General features: G+C 39.9%; 1 protein-coding gene across 1 annotated transcript in view; it reads right to left on the bottom strand.

Moving 5' to 3' along the window:
- Nucleotides 1–16,966: 16,966 nt before the first annotated feature.
- The window catches only part of man1a1 (mannosidase, alpha, class 1A, member 1), a 148,942-nt gene continuing 146,203 nt past the window's right edge, over nucleotides 16,967–19,705 (bottom strand). Inside the window, exon 12 of the mRNA XM_031750534.2 lies at nucleotides 16,967–18,173. Coding sequence (XP_031606394.1) covers nucleotides 18,047–18,173 — 127 coding nt within the window. The 3' untranslated portion in view covers nucleotides 16,967–18,046. The remainder of the gene's footprint in view (nucleotides 18,174–19,705) is intronic.

Here is a 19,705-nt window from a genome sequence, read left to right as displayed (position 1 = left end):
CATATGTTCCTCTTTTTAATCCCCAGAGATGGTTGTGTGGGAAAATCCTAGCAGATCAACAGTTTCTGAAATACTCAAACCAGCCTGTCTTACACCAACAAATATGCAAAGTTTAAAGTTACCTAACTCACTTTTCTTCCCCAAAAAAGTATGTGGATCCTTTAATATAACTGGAAGAATTTCTATCCTGCTTGTTCAGAATCATTATTGCTTAGGAAAAGAAATGCACAGAGAATACTTTTGCTAAATGTAGTTGTTGGGTCTGTTCCCACAAACCCCGCTAATTCTAGAGACTTATTCATCATGAATGAAAACAAGACAGTCAGCGATCGATCGATTACTTGCGCAAGGGAGGCCTCATCTGTGTCCAGCACGAAAATGACCCCAAATCCGGCCTCCTCTCGCTGCCATTTATTGAGAGACAGTTCACACAAAACACAGCAAAGCAATTCAATTCAATTCAATTCAATTCAATTTTATTTATATAGCGCCAAATCACAACAAAAGTCGCCTCAAGGCGCTTTATATTGTACAGTAGATAGCACAATAATAAATACAGAGAAAAGCCCAACAATCATATGACCCCTATGAGCAAGCACTTTGGCGACAGTGGGAAGGAAAAACTCCCTTTAACAGGAAGAAACCTCCGCAGAACCAGGCTCAGGGAGGCGCGCCATCTGCTGCGACCGGTTGGGGTGAAGAAGGAAAACAGGATAAAGACATGCTGTGGAAGAGAGACAGAGATTAATAACAGATATGATTCGATGCAGAGGGTCTATTAACACATAGTGAGTGAGAAAGGTGACTGGAAGGAAAAACTCAATGCATCATGGGAATCCCGGCAGCCTACGCTCTATTGCAGCATAACTAAGGGAGGATTCAGGGTCACCTGGTCCAGCCCTAACTATATGCTTTAGCAAAAGGAAAGTTTTAAGCCTAATCTTGAAAGTAGAGATAGTGTCTGTCTCCCGAATCCAAACTGGAAGCTGGTTCCACAGAAGAGGGGCCTGAAAACTGAAGGCTCTGCCTCCCATTCTACTTTTAAATACTCTAGGAACAACAAGTAAGCCTGCAGAGCGAGAGCCGAAGTGCTCTAATGGGGTGATATGGTACTACAAGGTCATTAAGATAAGATGGGGCCTGATTATTTAAGACTTTGTATGTGAGGAGCAGGATTTTGAATTCAATTCTGGATTTAACAGGAAGCCAATGAAGGAAGCCAAAACAGGAGAAATATGCTCTCTCTTTCTAGTCCCTGTCAGTACCCTTGCTGCAGCATTTTGGATCAGCTGAAGGCTTTTCAGTGAGTTTTAGGACATCCTGATAATAAAGAATTACAGTAGTCCAGCCTGGAAGTAATAAATGCATGAACTAGTTTTTCAGCATCACTCTGAGACAGGATATTTCTAATTTTAGAGATGTTAAAAATGGAAGAAAGCAGTCTTACATATTTGTTTAATATGTGCATTGAAGGACATGTCCTGGTCAAAAATGACTCCAAGGTTCCTCACAGTGTTACTGGAGGCTGAGGTAATGCCATCCAGAGTAAGAATCTGCTTAGATACCATAGTTCTAAGATTTTCAGGGCCGAGTACAATAACCTCAGTTTTATCTGAATTAAGAAGCAGAAAGTTAGCGGCCATCCAGGTCTTTATGTCTTTAAGACATTCCTGCAGTTTCACTAATTGGTGTGTGTTACCTGGCTTCATGGATAGATAGAGCTGCGTGTCATCTGCATAGCAGTGAAAATTTATGCTATGTCTTCTAATGATGCTGCCTAAGGGAAGCATGTATAATGTAAATAGAATTGGTCCTAGCACTGAACCCTGTGGAACACCATATTTAACCTTAGTGTGTGAAGAGGACTCTCCATTTACTTGAACAAATTGGAGTCTATTAGATAGATATGATACAAACCACTGCAGTGCAGTACCTGTAATACCTACAGCATGTTCTAATCGCTCTAATAGGATATTATGGTCAACAGTATCAAACGCAGCACTGAGGTCTAGCAGGACAAGCACAGAGATGAGTCCACTGTCAGAGGCCATAAGAAGATCATTTGTAACCTTCACTAAAGCTGTTTCTGTGCTGTGATGAGCTCTGAAACCTGACTGAAACTCTTCAAATAAGCCATTCCTCTGCAGATGATCTGTTAGCTGTTTGACAACTACTCTTTCAAGGATTTTGATATAAAAGGAAGGTTGGAGATTGGCCTATAATTAGCTAAGACAGCTGGGTCTAGAGATGGCTTTTTAAGTAAAGGTTTAACTACAGCCACCTTGAAGGCCTGTGGTACATAGCCGATTATTAGAGAGAGGTTGATCATATTTAAGATCGAAGAATTAATTAATGGCAGGACTTCTTTGAGCAGTTTTGTAGGAATGGGGTCTAAAAGACACGTTGATGGTTTGGAGGAATTAATTATTGAAGTTAACTCAGAAAGATCAATTGGAGAAAAAGAGTCTAACTTAACACCGATGGTACTAAAAGTAGCTGTAGATAATATTACATCTGTGGGATGATTATTGGTAATTTTTTCTCTAATGATAAAAATTTTATTTGTGAAGAAGTTCATGAAGTCATTACTAGTTAACGTTAAAGGGATTGTTGGCTCAGTAGAGCTCTGACTTTTGTCAGCCTGGCTACAGTGCTGAAGAGAAACCTGGGGTTGTTCTTATTTTCTTCAATCAGTGACGAATAGTAAGATGTTCTGGCTTTGCGGAGGCTTTCTTATAAAGCAGCAAACTATTTCTCCAGGCTAAATGATGATCCTCTAAATTTGTGACACGCCATTTCCTCTCCAGCTTACGAGTTATCTGCTTTAGGCTACGTGTTTGAGAATTATACCACGGAGTCAGGTACTTCGGATTTGAGGCTTTAGTTTTCACAGGAGCTACAGTATCCAGAGTCGTACGTAGAGAGGAGGTAAAATTATTAACAAGATAATCGACCTCTGTTGGAGTAGCGTTCAGATAGCTGCTCTGCTCTATGTTGGTACAGGGCATTGAAGATGATAACAGTGGGTGGATTATATTCTTAAACTTAGTTACAGCACTTTCAGAAAGACATCTACTTTGATAAAGTCTACTCTCCACTGCTGTGTAATCAATTATTGTAAATGTAAATGTTATCAGGAAATGATCAGACAGCAGAGGGTTTTCAGGAAACACTGTTAAATGTTCAGTTTCTATGCCATATGTTAAAACAAGATCTAGAGTGTGATTAAAGTGGTGGGTGGGTTCTTTTACATTTTGAGAGAAGCCAATTGAGTCTAATAACAGATTAAATGCGATGTTGAGGCTGTCATTTTAGCATCTACATGGATGTTAAAATCACCCACAATAATTATTTTATCTGAGCTGAGCACTAAATCAGATAAAAAGTCTGAGAAATCAGAGAGAAACTCTGTGTAAGGCCCAGGTGGACGATAGATGATAACAAGTAAGACTGGTTTCTGAGTTTTACAGCTGGGTTGGACAAGGCTAAGCATCAGGCTTTCAAATGAATTAAAAGTCTGTCTTGGTCTTTCGTTAATTAATAGACTGGTGTGAAAAATTGCTGCCACACCGCCCCTTGGCCTGTGCTTCGAGGTTTCTGGTAGTTAGAATGACTCGGGGTGTTGATTCATTTAAACTAACATACTCATCCTGCTGCAACCAGGTTTCTGTAAGGCAGAGTAAATCGATTTGTTGATCAATTATTAAGTCATGTACTAACAGAGACTTGGAGGAGAGAGACCTAATATTTAATAATCCACATTTCACTGTTTTACTCTTTGGTTCAGATGTGGATACTGTATTGTTCTTTCTTTGTGATTTTTATGTTTAAGTTATTTATTGCTGGTTTTGGTTTGTTTTTGTCTTTTGGGAGCTGACACAGTCTCAATGGAGATGGGTTTTTGGGGGTAGCAGGAGGAGAGAAGCTGCAGAGAGGCGTGTAAGACTGCAACTCTGCTTCCTGGTCCCAACTCTGGATAGTCATATTTTGGGGGTTTAATAAATTGGTCCATATTTCTAGAAATGAGCTGCTCCATCCAAAGTGGGATGGATGCCGCCTCTCCTAACAAGACCAGGTTTCCTCCAGAAGGTTTGCCAATTATCTATGAAGCCCACATCGTTTCTGGGACACCACTCAGACAGCCAGCAATTTAAGGAGAACATGCGGCTAAACATGTCACTCCTGGTCTGATTGGGGAGGGGACCAGAGAAAACTACAGAGTCCGACATTGTTTTGGCAAAGTTACACACCGATTCAATATTGATTTTAGTGACCTCCGATTGGCGTAACTGGGTGTCATTACTGCCGACGTGAATTATGATCTTACTGTATTTACGTTTACCCTTAGCCAGCAGTTTTAAATTTCCTTCAATGTCGCCTGCTCTGGCCCCTGGAAGACAATTGACTATGGTTGCCGGTGTCTCTAGCTTCACATGTCTGAGAACAGAATCACCAATTACCAGAGTTTGACCCCGGCGGTGTGTCGCCGAGTGGGGAAAAACGTTTAGACACATGAACAGGTTGGTGGTGTACCTGGGGCTTCAGTTTAAGACTATGCTTCCTCCTCACCGTCACCCAGCCGCCTCTTTCCCCAGCTGCTTGGGGTCTGCCGGGGAACAGCTAGCGGGCCCACGCTATCTTCGGCTGCACCAGCTACAGGGGCCTGGCTAGCTACGGGTGAATGAAGGGTGCGAAGCCGAGTCTCCAATTCAGTAATCCTGGCCTCCAGAGCTGCAAATATGCTACATTTGTTACAGGTGCCCACATGGTTCTAAGGCATTGTATGTATATGTGTGAACTTTTATATGTAAGTAGGAATGTGTGTGTGTGTGTGTGTGTGTGTGTGTGTGTGTGTGTGTGTGTGTGTGTGTGTGTGTGTGAGGTCAGAACTGCTTGTTTGACTTCTTCCTATCGCTGTGAGAAGACTCAGATACAAATATCAGAACATGTTTTATAAAGAACAACCAGTTCTAAGCAAGAAAATGATCATCATGCAGCATTCTATCACAAGCAAACTTATATCATTAACCCTTTGACTGCCTCACCAAGAAAAAATACAATGAAAAATTATTTGTCCATATTTTCTATTCCTTTAGGTCAATAATGATCACAATCAAAAAAAAAAAATTTATACACACCTTATAGTTTTTAAATATTACCCTCTACCAAACGGTTGAGATGTCTCTCTATGGTACAACTACATAAAGTTCTACAGACATAACTAGTAGAAAAAAGTAAAGGTTATACTCATTTTGCAAAACAATAACTACCCAATTTTGTGTTTGACCCACTTTATTGTGGTAGTAAAACATCAAACATTGTTGGATTCCATTTCAACAGTGGGCGTTATAATAACAAACCACAAAATGTATAAAACACAAAAATATTGTAAATTTGATCAAAAACTTGATCTGCAATTACCGAAAATTCATAAACATACAAATTCACTTTTGACCTGTTGTTAACATAAACTTTTCACTGTAGTGTTGGAACAGCACTAACATTTTTATTTTATTTTCCAGAAAATTCTGGTGGTATATTATATACCATTGCCATTTTGCACTGAAAAATTTGAGAACACACTGAAACAGTTCTGGCTCTTTTCTTTTGCCGTTCATGCAACTTCACCAATACCCTTGATGATTAGATCTTCTGGTGGTACACTGCAAAGCATTCCTGACTGGCATTCAAGCACAAGAAAACATTGCATTTTTGGCATTTCCATCTTGAGACGCCCTTTGGACAGTAATTGCATCGGCCTCGCTTGTCACAGTGAAGTGGCCAATGCCCAAAGCAGTCATATCGCACATCTGGCTGTGGTTGTGAGGGTCTTGGGGTGTATCGCTTTCTTTGGTGGTGGTGGAGAGCTGGATGATGGTCAGCCAACTTTGGATGCTGGCTTGTTGACTTGTTTCAAGCTATGCGCAACTGCCAGGCGGAATCTTTTGAGTGTGATTGGTTTCTGGTTTAGTTGTCCACATTCCTCTTGTAGACCAGCCAGGAATTTGCAATGGACAGATCAAGCAAGTAACCAAAGAGTGGCAGGTACCATCTTGTAGACTTGGCTGGGGTCTTGTACAGGTGTGTACAGCATGTCAGAGAGATCTATCCCTCCCATATGCTCATTGTATGCAGGGATGAGTGATGGAACTGTGTCTGGGTGTCTGGAACTTGAAATTCTTCAATGTCCTCATGCTTCCAGATTCTTCTTGTGTCTTTTTTTGGGACTAAAGAGGAAGATGGGTCTAATGTATCCTCTGCTTCATCCAAGGGAACTGTTTTTAGGATAGTTTTCCCTTTTTTGCTCATTTTACGCGAAAGTTTATTAGATCTACTTGTTGAAGGAGCATCTTCATCCAGGGAAACATCAAAGCAGCTTTCATCACTATCATCTGCAAAATTGGGTTGAAAATCTGGATCATCTATTGGGTCATCATCACTCAGTTCACCATCAGAGTCCTGAGAATTTTCAGGTACAAGGGCCAGGTAGGTGCGTTGTCTTGCTCCATAAAAGGATTTGCAATCCATCTAATAAACATTAAAACAAATAAAATTGTAGAAATATAGTTGGTTTGATTTCCATGTGTCATTTAAAACTGTACTTTAAAAAATAATCACAGAAAGTGAGTAAATCTTTAAACATTAGAACATTTTGTAACATACAGTATTTTGGAAAAATTTAAACATGTCATATTTACATGTATAGATCATTAAATTATTTATATTCAATAGTAAATAGTCAATTTCATATGTTAAAACAACAGTTCTAAACATTATCTAAGTTTTGCTACTCTTACCATCAATTGACAAATCAACCGTTTGGTTGAGCATGTTTTTAAAAAAATATTATGGATTTATTACAGCTATTTTCTGGTATCAAATGACATAATCATGTTCAGTAAAGACTCTGACATGTTTATACTGCAGAAAAATGTACTTACCTTTAAAATTTTTAGCCAAAACAGTCCATGTGTCCAGAGTGATTTTTTGCTTTCTGATTTCCTGGTTGGAGGGTGGCAGATGAGGCCTGCCATATCCTGACACAGTGCCATCTAGTGTTTTTTTTAGGATAACATAACTCAACCAAGTGGTAGAGATGGCTCAATAAGGTTGAGTTAAGCTAAGTACTCCAGTTCATTATATATAGTCTCTCAAAATATGCTAAACCAAATGGTTGAGCAGGCAGTCAAAGGGTTAAAAGCTTATACTGACTAAAAATACAATTTTCTATTGACAGCCTTAATCCAGAAAATGCGGAAAACCTGAAGGCCTCACTTGTCTCATTTAATGTGCCCTGAAGCTCAAGTGCACCAGGACAATAATGCAAAACACAGCAGCAAGATTATCTCTGAATGGCTCAAAAACAACATGGAGGTTTTGACCTGGTCAAAGTGCAGACTGGAATCAGATTGAGATGATTTAGCATGACCTAAAAACTCAGCCTATGCTGGAAAACCCTCCAAAGTGGCCGAATTAAAACAATTCTGCAAAGAAGAGTGGACCAAATTTCCTCCACAGCGCTGTAAAACACTCATCACCAGTTATTGCAAATGCTTGATTGCAGTTCTTGCTAGATGACAAAAACACTTATTAGGTTTAGAAAGAAATTACTTTTTCACATGAGGTAAAGTTGGAGAGCTTTTTTCCCAAACTAAATGAAATCATGATTTAAAAAACTACAATCTGTATTTACTCTGACCATCTGTGTTAACATTTGAAATTGGAAACATGTAAGTGGAACAAACATGTAAAACATGAGAAATCAGGAAGGGGCAAAAAAAAAGAAGCATTTTGCTAAAAAAGATTTACAGCAGAAGTTTTTGCACTGCATTTTAAAATGAAGATATATTGCATTTATTTACAATTAAAGACACACAGAGCAGAAAGTGTGTTACTGTTTTACATCCACAGACACACAAGAAAAGAAGCAGGCAACATGAGGTCAAGTTATGGCAATTTTATTTCTGTATTTCAGTAGATGTATTCAGAATAGAGTTTTTAAAAAAAAGACACAAACATCCCAAGTAAAGTTTGGGGGATTTTTAGGAGGAAGTGGGTTAAAGGTGAGAGGTGAGGGTAGAGAAGATGAGCGAAACAGAGAGAGAAGAAGAAGGATGGGGTGAAAGAAAGGTGGAGACAGGGGGAAGGAGGAAGAAACTATTGATCTCCTTAAACTTGATGCTGCTGGGTCAGTTTTTTCTCAGCAGTCTGCTCCAGAATCCCCTCCTGTTCTCCGCTTTCTTTTCTTTTGCCTTCAGCTCCTTCAAGGTTTTCTTGAGCTGCTCCTCGGCGTCTTCAAATTTTTCTTTCAGCTGCTGTTTGGCCAGTTTCACTTTGTGTTTGAGGAGCTCTTTAGCTTCCTTTTTCTGCTTTTTATTTCTTTAAGTGCATCCTTGCAGTCTTTTTGGTCCTCGCAGAGCCTGTCATTTCTTTCTTGAGTACCTTCACCTCAATTTTCTCTTCTGCAACTTCTTCTCGCACTTTCATCAGTTCTTTCTTCAGAGTCTCACTTTCCTGTTTTGCCTCCCATTTTCCATGTGTCTCTTTTTCAAGTGCTTCCTGTGTTTCCAGCAACTTCTTCTTAATGTTTTGAGTGTAACTCTTTGTATTTTCCATTTCTTTCTTTGCTTCCTGTATTTTAATTTTTCTTCCTCCAACACTTTTGAGTTTCCAACAAATCTTTCTTCATATTTTCAATCTCATTTTCTGCCTCATGTTTACGTTTTTCTCCTCTTCAAGTTGTTGCTTTAAATGCACTAATTCCTTCCTCAGTATTTCAGCTTCAGCCATTGCATTTTCAGCTTCTTGTGTTGCCGACTGCATTTTCCTTTTTCCTCTTCAAAAGCTTCCTGCACCTCCTGTAATTCCTGCATCACATTTTCTGCCTCCTTCTTTGCAGTTTGATATTTATTTTGGCTTCTTCTGCTGTGGTTTTCTCTTCCTCCAATGCTTTTTCAGCTTCCAACAGTTCTTTCTTCATGTTTTCATTCTCATTTTCTGCCTGTTGTTTTCCCATTTTCTCTCCTTTAAGTTTTAGACCCACATGCAGTAATTCCTTCAATACTACTTCAGTTTCAAACTTTGAATATTTAGCTTCTCCTCTTGATTTTTCTGCCTCTTCTTTTAATTTGACATTTTCAGCCTGTATTATTTTAAATTCTTCTTGTAGGTTAATCAGCTCAGACTTCACTCTACTGTATGGTGAAGCACTCACATATCCTCTTCTCGATCTCCCTTGATTCATTTTGGCCTTTTAAAGAAAGGAACCAACTTATTGTAGAGAAGTGAAGTGAAGTTTTCGATGGTTTTCTATCTTCAACTGTGGTTTGTCCTGCACAGAGATGCTGCTGTAGATGTGTCTCTAGCTGTGTCTGGATAAAATGAAAAATGCTGTAACTAAGTGCTTGTGTTGCATTGCACAGTTCTACTAAACATTCCATCTCATGCATGCTCCGCCCACATGGTCAGGAATGTCAGGTGCTGCATCACCAAATGCTGCTCCGTTGCCTAGCAATAACAGCTGTTCACTTTTTGGGGTCTGGTTCATTATTTAATAAAGAAAACATGTCCAAGTATTGCAACCATGGTGCTGAGGCTCAGCGCATATTCTAGCCTGCTGTGTGGGTGGCCAGCTAGAAATCACTGGTGGGCAACATGAGTGAGGAGAAAACTGGAGCAGCCAAGCAGGGAGCTGCAGGTTGCTGGTTTGAGTCTCTGTTCAGATGCTGGTGTCTCCTCTCTCTGAGATGTTTGCAAAGAGTCCCAGATAAAAGAATAAGGATAATAAACAAACACGTGACTAAACTAACAATTATGACACTGATGTGTTTCATGTGTAGCAGGATGGCCTCTATACAGCAGTCGCTGCAAGCATCCACATCAGCACACTTACTTTTCTTTAAGCAGGCGTGCTGGGGTCCTCCTAAGGAAAGTTTGAGAATTTTGTGTGAGTTTTTTTCATTGAGTCAAATTCCAGCATTTTATTAGTCTAATAATTAGCAGATATGTGTAACCACAGTAGATAACAGTAACGTAAATTTCTTCCACATATAGTCACCAGCATTGTGGCGACAAAACAGTAAAGTTGAAGCTTCAAAACGCAAGTCCAAAAGCCCATGGGTGATGTCAGCGTGGTATACCTGTTATAAGCAGTGTGTGAATCTGACTCAAATATAACAGCCACTTTATTAGGTATACCAGTTGAACTGATCCTTCAGACAAACACCTAGTCAGCCAACCATATGTCTGCAACTCAAAGCATTTAGACATGTAGACACCTCAAATGGAGCATGAGGAACAGGAAGAAAGTTGGTTTAAATGATTGAACGCAGGACGGTTGTTGGTGGTGTTGGGCTGGTCTGAGTATTTCAGAAACTGCTGAACTGCTGCGACTTTGCCACACAACTATGTCTACAGTTTAGAGAAGTATGGTCTGAAAAAGAGGAAACAGAGTGGGTGATAATGCTTTGATGACATCAGAGAATGGCCAGACTGCTTCAAGATGATAGGAAGGCAATAAATAACCACTTGTTACACTCTAGGTACATTCGAGCATGTACGAATGCACAAAACCTTGAAGCAGATGGGCTAGAAGACCACACTGGGTGGCACTCCTGTCAGCCAAGAACAGGAAACAGAAGCTACAATTTACACAGTTCACACAGGCTCACGAAAATTGGACAGAAGCCTAAATAAATGTTGCCTGTTCTAGTGAGATTCAATTTCTGCTGCAACTGATTGTCATAATTTGATGTAAAAAGTTTGAAAGAGTGGATCCATCTAAATAGGTATCCCAATAAATGCATTAATACCATGCTCTTATTCTGAAAAGACAAGTATAGAACTCTAAATCTGAAAGTACTTTTGCGTTCGCAGCCCAGACAAATTTTTAGGACAGATTTTAAATTCAATAAACAAATTCAATAAATTCCACAACAGCTCTGTAAATTAAAATAACACAGTACAAATCCAAAGAAACCACATATTAAAAGATTTTTTTATTCACAATTGAAGTGTAACAAATATAGTTTATTAAAAAGTCTGCTGCTCATTAATATCATCTTAATCCATAAGCTCGGGAGATTTTTATATAAATGTCGAGCGCCAGTTTGTCGGAATGGAATATTTACATTTTACTCAATAATTATAATATTAACACAATAAAACAGATTTCCCCACAAAATTAAAATATTGCATGTAAATGCAAAGTAAACTATGTGCAATGGAAAGATTATCAGCAATATTTTGTACAGATACATTTCTGAGGTTCACATGTTTAAACCCTTTAAAGGAGATTGACGACCATTTTGAGGAATTCAGATTGAGTTCCAGTCATTTCTAGTGGTTGTGTACCACCATGAAAAACAAATGTCAGTGATGTCTGTATGAGACGTTTAAGGAAAAGTGGTGTATATTCAAAGAGGACTGACTGACTTTGGTTTGAATTCCTGAAACTGGTGTAATTCTCCTTTAATATTCACTAATAGAAAGGCATTGGAAAGCAACAGACCGTCAACACAATAATCATAAAATCACCAAAGACACTGCAGCTTAATCATGAAAACAACAGATTAAAAAAAAATCAAGTCTGCATGTGATAATGAACAAAAGCCTGACGTCACACAACGTGAAGCTAAAGCAAACACCAGAAACCAAATACATTCTCCAGATCTCCTTTTGCAGGTAGTGAAACGACCAGTTCAGTGTCAAATGAGAGAGAGAAAATGTTAAAATGATAAAAATCCAGGTGGACACGAGCACAAGAGAAATGAAATTTTTTTTTTTGAAGAAAAAGCTGGGACTCAGCCCTTTAAGTCTAAACAGGTCAAATGTTTCTAAGAATACAAACCTTCAAAATAAACGTCTGCACACAGGGCTTAAAAATCAACAACAACAACATTTATAATCATATGTATACTGTGTTCAACTAATGCCTGCAAAGCAATTTTCCCTGTTGGGAGATTACTCCTCAAAATGCTGCAAATGACTGCTGAAAATATCAGGAAATCTCACCCATTCAAATCTCTATTAACGATCATATTTACCTGAGGCTTAAAAAAAGAAAAGAAAGTATGACCCACACACCATTAAATGTTTTGATCTGTAACCGGACAGAAATCATCAGAAATTTTAAATAACTTAATTCATATCAGAGTGATATCAGTACCTTAATGCTGAAATGTAGCCTTAACTCTTTCCTCTCTTATATCTTACTGCACACTGGACATTTTGTGGGTTCAGGACTGTCCAACATTTACATGTTAGACTGTAACTTGACCATCTCAGGGAATGACGTGATAGAGAAAATACTCGAGCTGTTAGCTGCAGGTCTTAAATGCAAAGTACATAAAGTATCTAAAACCACCAGGACCAATGTGAATGACCAATGCCAGGTTCAGACTACACGACATCAGCAAGAAGTTGAACTTGGGAACAAAAACTGGTGTTATGGACGAAAGAATGCCTCACCACGTCCTGACTGCAGAAAGTGTAAGAAAAAATAAAAATAACGCCAAGACCTTAAAAGTGAGGCTAATCCTGCCTTCTTTCTAATGGCCATCAGGGGGTGACCTCTCTGGTCTCAAAAAGAAGTATTTTGTCTCCACAGACCTCTTCTCACCATGTTTTTAGATACCACTGCTACATGTTGTAGACTTTTATCTTCTTTCTCCCAAAGTCTGCATCATTAAAGAGCCTGGCTCTACTGGAGGTTTCTTCCTGTTAAAAACAGTTTTTCCTTCCCACTGTCACCTAGTGCTTGCTCATAAGAGATTCTTTGATTGTTGGAGTTTTCGCTCTAATATTTTAGAGTCTTTTGATAGTATAAAGTGCCTTAAGGTGACTGTTTTTATCATTTAGTGCGATATAAATGAACTTGAATTAATTGTCTAAGAAATGATTCACATTAGTGCCCCGGATTCAATTTAATTCAGTTTTTTTTTTTTTAAATAACAACTACTACAGAGAAAACCCAGCACTTGGAAACAGTGGGAAGGAAAAACTCCCTTTAACAGGAAGGGACGGCCTGGCAGAACCAGGCTCAGGAAGGAAGCCATCTGCCGTAACGGGGTTGGGGTGAAACAAAACATCCTTGTGATTTCTTTGGTCACTAGCACATTGCTGTAGTTCCTCATAGTTTGCACGGAAGACGCTGACCTGCCTGCAAAAACTTGCTAGCAAAAAAAAGTGTCACTCAACCCAAAAACGGAGAACATTTTCTTTCAAAATAAAAGTCGAGCTTGACAGTTGGAGCCATCATGTTTCAAAACTTCTACTACTTTGAAGGGAAATTACGGTCTATGTTTCTGGTTTGTGCTGCCCTTTTTCACCGTTTCACTAGAGCGCAGAAAGTAGTTTAAGAGTGTTTGCAGACACGCCAGTGTCTTCCATAAAAACTACAGGCAACCATGGCGTTCAATTTCACCTCATCACTGTCTACAATCTCCACCAATCACTCAGGGAATACACGCTTCTAGGTTTCTAGGTGGTAGCTGACAAATTTCTAGGCCTCTGTGCCTGTGGGTGTAGCCAATAAGTAAAAAATAAGATTTTGAATTTATAATCTAATCTGACACATTAGAACTTGTCGTGTGGTCTGAGCCTGGCATAACAGTCGGCAGAGATCAAAGTAATCGATTACAAATTATACCCAGCCAGCTGATAACTGTCACTGTTCAGTGTGTTAACATTTACTACCAGTAAAGTAAACATTTTCTGTAGTTTGCATTTTTTTCATACATCAGACAGGGACGTGTACATATTTTAACCTTGCTGTTATCAGCTCTCACTGGTTTCTGTGATTTCATATAAAGCTGCACAGTGCGCTAACACTCTACTGTACAATGAACACTTTATGTCTTTAACTCTTCTTATGTTTATTAGTCACATCCAGAGGAAAAAAAATGTCCCTACAGTGTAGAAATAAACCTCATGTGGTAGATTTGGTCATTTCCCATATAAACAGCTACATTAAGCAGCTCTCCATCTGTTTTGCTCTCAAACTTTTCCTGTCTGCACACATGGCTTCCACTTCCTGTGGCGTCCCAAGATACCAGAAAACCAAAAAACCCCAAAAAACAAAACCCCCGAAACAAAGCAACCCCCAAAAACAAACATAACAAAACACACTGAAGCGAACAAAGACAAAAATACAAACAAAATATTCTTCGCTTCACATTGGATGGTACATTCATGCGGCTCCTCTCTCTCTATAGGTTTTCCCATCGACTCCCAGGTGGTTCCTTCGCCCCTTTTCTCTGCTGTTCTGTAAAGGTGCCAGCTCTTTAAAACCCAACACAAACCAGCACGCAGCTGTGAAGCTTTCTCTCTGCCAGTCTTTGTCTCTAATCCAATTAAAAACCCACAGTGCCACCTAGGGGTTGGCTCCCAACGTTTCCTACGTTCTCTAGCACAGAATAAATTAACACAATCAGCAGAATTACAATAATACATCATCACATGGGTAATAAATGCCACTCTAACTAAACCAAACAGTAAGCTCTGCCGTCTGTACAGTGATAGAAAGAACGTGAAGAGATTGGTCACAGCTCAGAGAATAAGAAACGATATGTCAGTGTTGGTAAAACCGGGGCTTGAGCATTTTGGGCTTTACTTTTCCAAACATAATGAAAAAAAAAAATCTGGGAGTTTAGTATTGTGCAAACACAGGACTGTGGTATGGTCTGTCAAAGCTTCATCTTTTGTTTTACTGTGAATTTGAGATGGCAGGAAATTAAAAGTTCTGAATGCTTGGGGACTGAATCAGGAACAAATAGGCTCATCTAAAGGGAGAGAAGTAATGCTGTAGTGCTATTCATCCATCTAGTTTATTTTGTTGTTAGCCGACTGTTTTTGTAGATATTGGCTGTAGAGATTTCTGCCCTTTCTTGAATATTGAACAGATGGTGGAGACATTGTGGCAACCTTTTAAAAACTAAGTCTTTTATGTCTTGATTTATGCTCAATCATCCAAGTAAGTAAATCGCCAAAAGTGGATTCTGTTCATCTGGACGTAGCGTTTTCAGTGGGGAAACATTCACTCATCAAGTGACTTCTGCAGTCTCAGCTAACTGTGGTTTCCCCAATCTTATGCACTGTTTATAACACTGGAGAAACCTGCAGTCAGCTGAGGCTGAAGAAGTCACTTGGATGTGTGACGAAACGTTTCCCCCACTGAAAACGCTACGTCCAGATGAACAGAATCAACTTTTGCGGATAAACCTTTTATGAATCCACAAAACTCTACAAACATTCTTGTGAGCGGTTGCATGTATTTTCTTTCCATCAATCCGCACCCATTAAACGGCATTTTCTCCAAAACTGGAGGACTCACACCAAAACAATCTAGATGGATAAAACAACACTGCAGGTAAGCTGAAAGATGCATAACTGATGACCAAACAAGAACAATAAAAAACAGAAAGCACTGATTCTGAAACCCTTACAGACTGATTTACCTGCTCTGAGACACCTGGGGCAAATGTTCTTTAACCTGCTGAGAAAAATAACCCGCACAGGCGTCACTCAGCCAGCATAAATAAATCAGCTCAGGCAGTGATCCTGTTGTTGACTGAACGTTCTAATGACTCATCATCTGTCAGTTTAAAGCTCATTTGGAATATAAGCAGAACTGAATGTGCAGTTCTATGATCTACGCCCTCGCTCCATCAAATATTCAATCCAAAGGCTCAAAGTACAACAGTGCATGTTTTCCCTTTCTTTCTTTGATGAGCTGAAAATACTTTTATGGACATAGAAGTAGCTGTTGACTTATCAGACTGCAGTTATTCAGACTGTAATATGAAGCTCTTACCACTAGATGTCAGTATAGCCAAGCAAATATGTGTTGACTGAGCACTGCACAGGTCTCAAATGATTAGACAGCGATTCCTAACAGAGATGCAGACTCTGGAGACGGAAAAAGTAAAGCGGATAGGACTTATTTTCAATTTTAATTCTTAACTCAGGACTTTGGTGTTCTGATCTCCCTCTTAGCACAACAAAGCCCAAGTTCTTACCAACTCTTGAGCCATTTATCAAGCCCAACTTAGTCCAAACGTCAAATTAAAAAGCAGTTATTATCCTTTAATCCGTGTCTAGTTTTATTATAATCCTCATCAGAGCAATGGGAGCTTTTAGTTAAAGCTGCAATACTGCTTTGAAACTGCTTTTTGTGTTTGCGTGAGCTGCTTTCTCCCTCCTTCTCTACAGCGAAGGCACTAGATCGAAGACTAAACTGGATTAAATCTGGTTCCTGTGTGGCATCGGGAGAAGTCTTCACCGTGAAATTAAACTAAAATGACCAGGCGAGCGCGACTCTGAAGACACAAAAGCAGCAAACACGGTCACACACTCTACATGTGAGTGGAGGACGGAAAAAAAAACTTAACGATAGCACGGTGAAGCTGCGTTGCATTAGTATGGCTTCTTGTGTGTGTGAAGGTGGATAGTTATGGAAGAGTCGAGCGACGACGTCTCCTCACAGAGGAGGGAAGATCCTACAGGCTGCCCTACGCGGACCTGGAGGACGGAAACAAGAAGAAGCAACACCGCGGTGAAGACGAGGACGAGGGCTCGACCGATGCACAAGGATTACAGAGGACTGTAATAAATCAGTTTCCTCTTGTAGAGAGCCTGGAAGCTAAATTTTTAATGCATACACATGGTCAAATGTGAGGATATTAGCATTTTCAGAAGATTTCTGTTGAATGTCAAGAGCTAATCAGTACCTAGTTCTTTCTACAGCTTTCATCCGCACTCCAACTAATCTCCATGCTCCATTACAGCCGTGCAGACTTCATCTTTGGAGTAAGACTGTGAAAAGTGGTTGAACGCTCCATCAGACTGAGGCAAATGTTCCTTTTTATTCTTTTGGTTCATGCTCTTTTCAGTGTTTAAAAGCCTGTAATCATAGGCTGTGAATTTTGTTCCTTTTCAAAAAAGAAGAAAGAAAACCTCCAAATGTGTATTTTTTTTTTCAGTAAATGGAGAAAAACTGTCGAACAAACTCTGATTCCGTTTTTAAAATCCCTGTGCTGGTCGAACCCCCAGAGCACATATGAGAAGGAGAAAGAAATCTCAAAGCGGGTCAAAGATGCAGATGAAAAGCAGAATAAGAATACGGAGGAGGATGGCTTTGTGTAAACATCGTGGGGAGAAAGTGGAGTTACTGGCAGGTAATGAGCTGGTGCGGCTGGTCGTCATTTGTCACATCCAACTCAAGAGAAAGGAAGGAGGAAGCAGAGTCGGTTAGGTTTATAAAAAGAGGCTCGGGTTGTGCTGCGTCTTTCCTTTTTTTCTTTTTTTTTTTAAGAAAACCAGCGGTTCTCTGACGACACTATGAAACGCTCGAGTCGGTGCAGGAAAGACCGGTTCCTAGTTCCTATTCAGATGTTGCTGTGGTAGAGCAGCAGGTAAAAGACGACACATGTGAAGGGAATTGAGCGTCCGTTCACGCGGCCAGCCAGCCATGTGATCCTCAGTGGGGAGCTTTTCCTTGGTGTGGTGCCCAAACACTCGGGGTCCATGGTAGTTCATATCAGTGGTGAATGACTGTCAGCGTCCTCCTCCTCAACAAAAATGGCTACTAGCAACAATTAAACTGATGAATAAAGTGATAGCTGGTCACACTGTCCCTCCAAATGAACAGAAAAGCGAAGGAAGTCAAACCGAGGAGTGAAATAAACGGCCTTTTTTTTTTCTTTAGATCTTGATTCAAATTATTATGTCTAAATTTTGATGAGCTATCATGTTATTCAGCAGTACATATGTTGCTTTGGGTCAGCCTTTGGACTCAACCAGAGAAGAAGAAAAAAGAAAATCAAGTGAAGGAAAACAAAACAAAACAAAAAAAACCCTGGAGTCTCCAGCGAGAACCCGGCTCCTGCACAAGTGGGTTCAGTTTTGAGCCCATCAACAATATCAGGTGAAGTCTGATCTGTAACCACTCAGGGCTCCAAGCGGCTCAACAGTTTCAGACAGCTGGAGGCTCAGTATACAGGATCGAGGTTCTCACACATGTTTCTGGGCATCGGTGCAGGCAGGTCCGTTACTCCACTTCGTTTGGTCTGTCCGTTTTATCCTTCCTTATGACGGGCAGGGGGTGAGCCTCGGTATTGAAGACCCAGTGTTCGAATGGTAGGTGGTCATCCTCAGAGAAGAGCAGGTAGAGATACCTGTGGGAGAGAAGAAGGGGTCAGATCAAGTTGCCAAACTAAGAAATGTTGCAGCAAACACATTTACTGCTTAAACTCCCAAACATAGCATAGTTCTCGTCATATGATTTAGGTTTAAAGGGTCAATTTTTCTGATGGCTTTACCATGTAAACCTGTTTATTTCTCCTGTCAATTTTGACATTTGTACATCGTTCTGAAGGTATTCAAAGATTGCTATGATTTGGGCTTCACTTAATTCTTTTGGTACTGTTACAGCTTGATTTTCAAACTTCCTCTCTTGAGAATATTTTTAAGTAGTATTGAGACAAAGTTAAAAGCTGAATCAATCTGCAGCTGAATTTAGCATAAATGATCCAAAATAAAGTAACATTTGTGACTGTGCTCTGGTTCCACCCAAATTCATTATTCATAAACTGTTTAAATGTGCTTCAATTCCCTCCTTCATTTCTTTATGAGAGTTACTTGTGGAAATTAAAAAAAAAAAAATAAAATAAAAACAGTTTACTCCTCAGCATTTCAGCTTTTGCAATATTTATTCGATGGTTTTGCCAAAGCCGTGATGAGACAGATGTGGAACTGAAAGCGAAGGATGGGTGCGACTCTGTTTCAGACTGGTTTATGAAACTTGAAGTCATGCAATTTTTGTGCTTCGCTGTCATCAAACCTCCCTGTTATGAAATGGCCCTGAAATATTATTATTATTATCCATCAAAGGAGTGATAAGCAAATTGAGAGAGTTTCAGGACAGCTGGCGGTCCTGTGGCGTCTTATCAGATTTCATCATGTTGAGTGAAAAACAAACGATTTGTTTTCAGTGGGTCGAAAATGAAAACTTAAACAATGGAGCTGAAGAAAAGGGACAAGCTTAAAAAGAAAGCGTGAGCTAAGGATGAAATAATGACTCGGTAGAGAAGCTGGTTGTCCACGAAGCCTTCAAACTCCAGGACGAGCCCCCGTCCTCCTCTGCTTGCTTGCCAGCCAAACAAGCAGACAGCAACGAGTGATTGAAGGCAGACAGGAGTGTGAAGTACGGCGGTGTCCTTGGCAGCATCGGGAAGATGAATGCTGGAAGATGCCAGAGTCCCCGAGTCACATTAGGAGGATTAGACTTGTGGGTTCGCAGCTAAATGGGATTGATATTTTCTGTGTCTGCTGAGGTCTGTTTCAGTTGCCTGACCGATGGGGTAATTATTATGTTAGCGTCCAGGCTTGTGGTCAGTTACGCAGTTATTCTGCCTTCCAGTTGTCTGTGGGGGGCCTTTAATGTGAGATAATGCTAATGACACATTAGCATTTGGGGACACTTTCTTCTTTTTTGTTCCACTTGCCTGGAAAAATAGCCAGCTCTCCCTTTTATGTCGAAGAGGAAAAATAAATCTCTACAAACTGATCTGAGAAGGAAGTCGGACACTGTGTTGGTTTCTGTGTCCGTGAGTGTTTTAATCAGGAGTAGAGGTGACGCTTGTTAAAATATACTGCCTATAAAATGAAAGCTGGATTGGATGGCACCTCGCCCCCATAAGGCTCTGTT

The sequence above is a fragment of the Oreochromis aureus genome, linkage group 15, assembly GCF_013358895.1.
Source record: "Oreochromis aureus strain Israel breed Guangdong linkage group 15, ZZ_aureus, whole genome shotgun sequence".
NCBI lineage: Eukaryota > Metazoa > Chordata > Actinopteri > Cichliformes > Cichlidae > Oreochromis > Oreochromis aureus.
The sequence above is the reverse complement of the archived record's forward strand: the minus strand, read 5'-3'. Positions and strand labels throughout refer to the sequence as shown.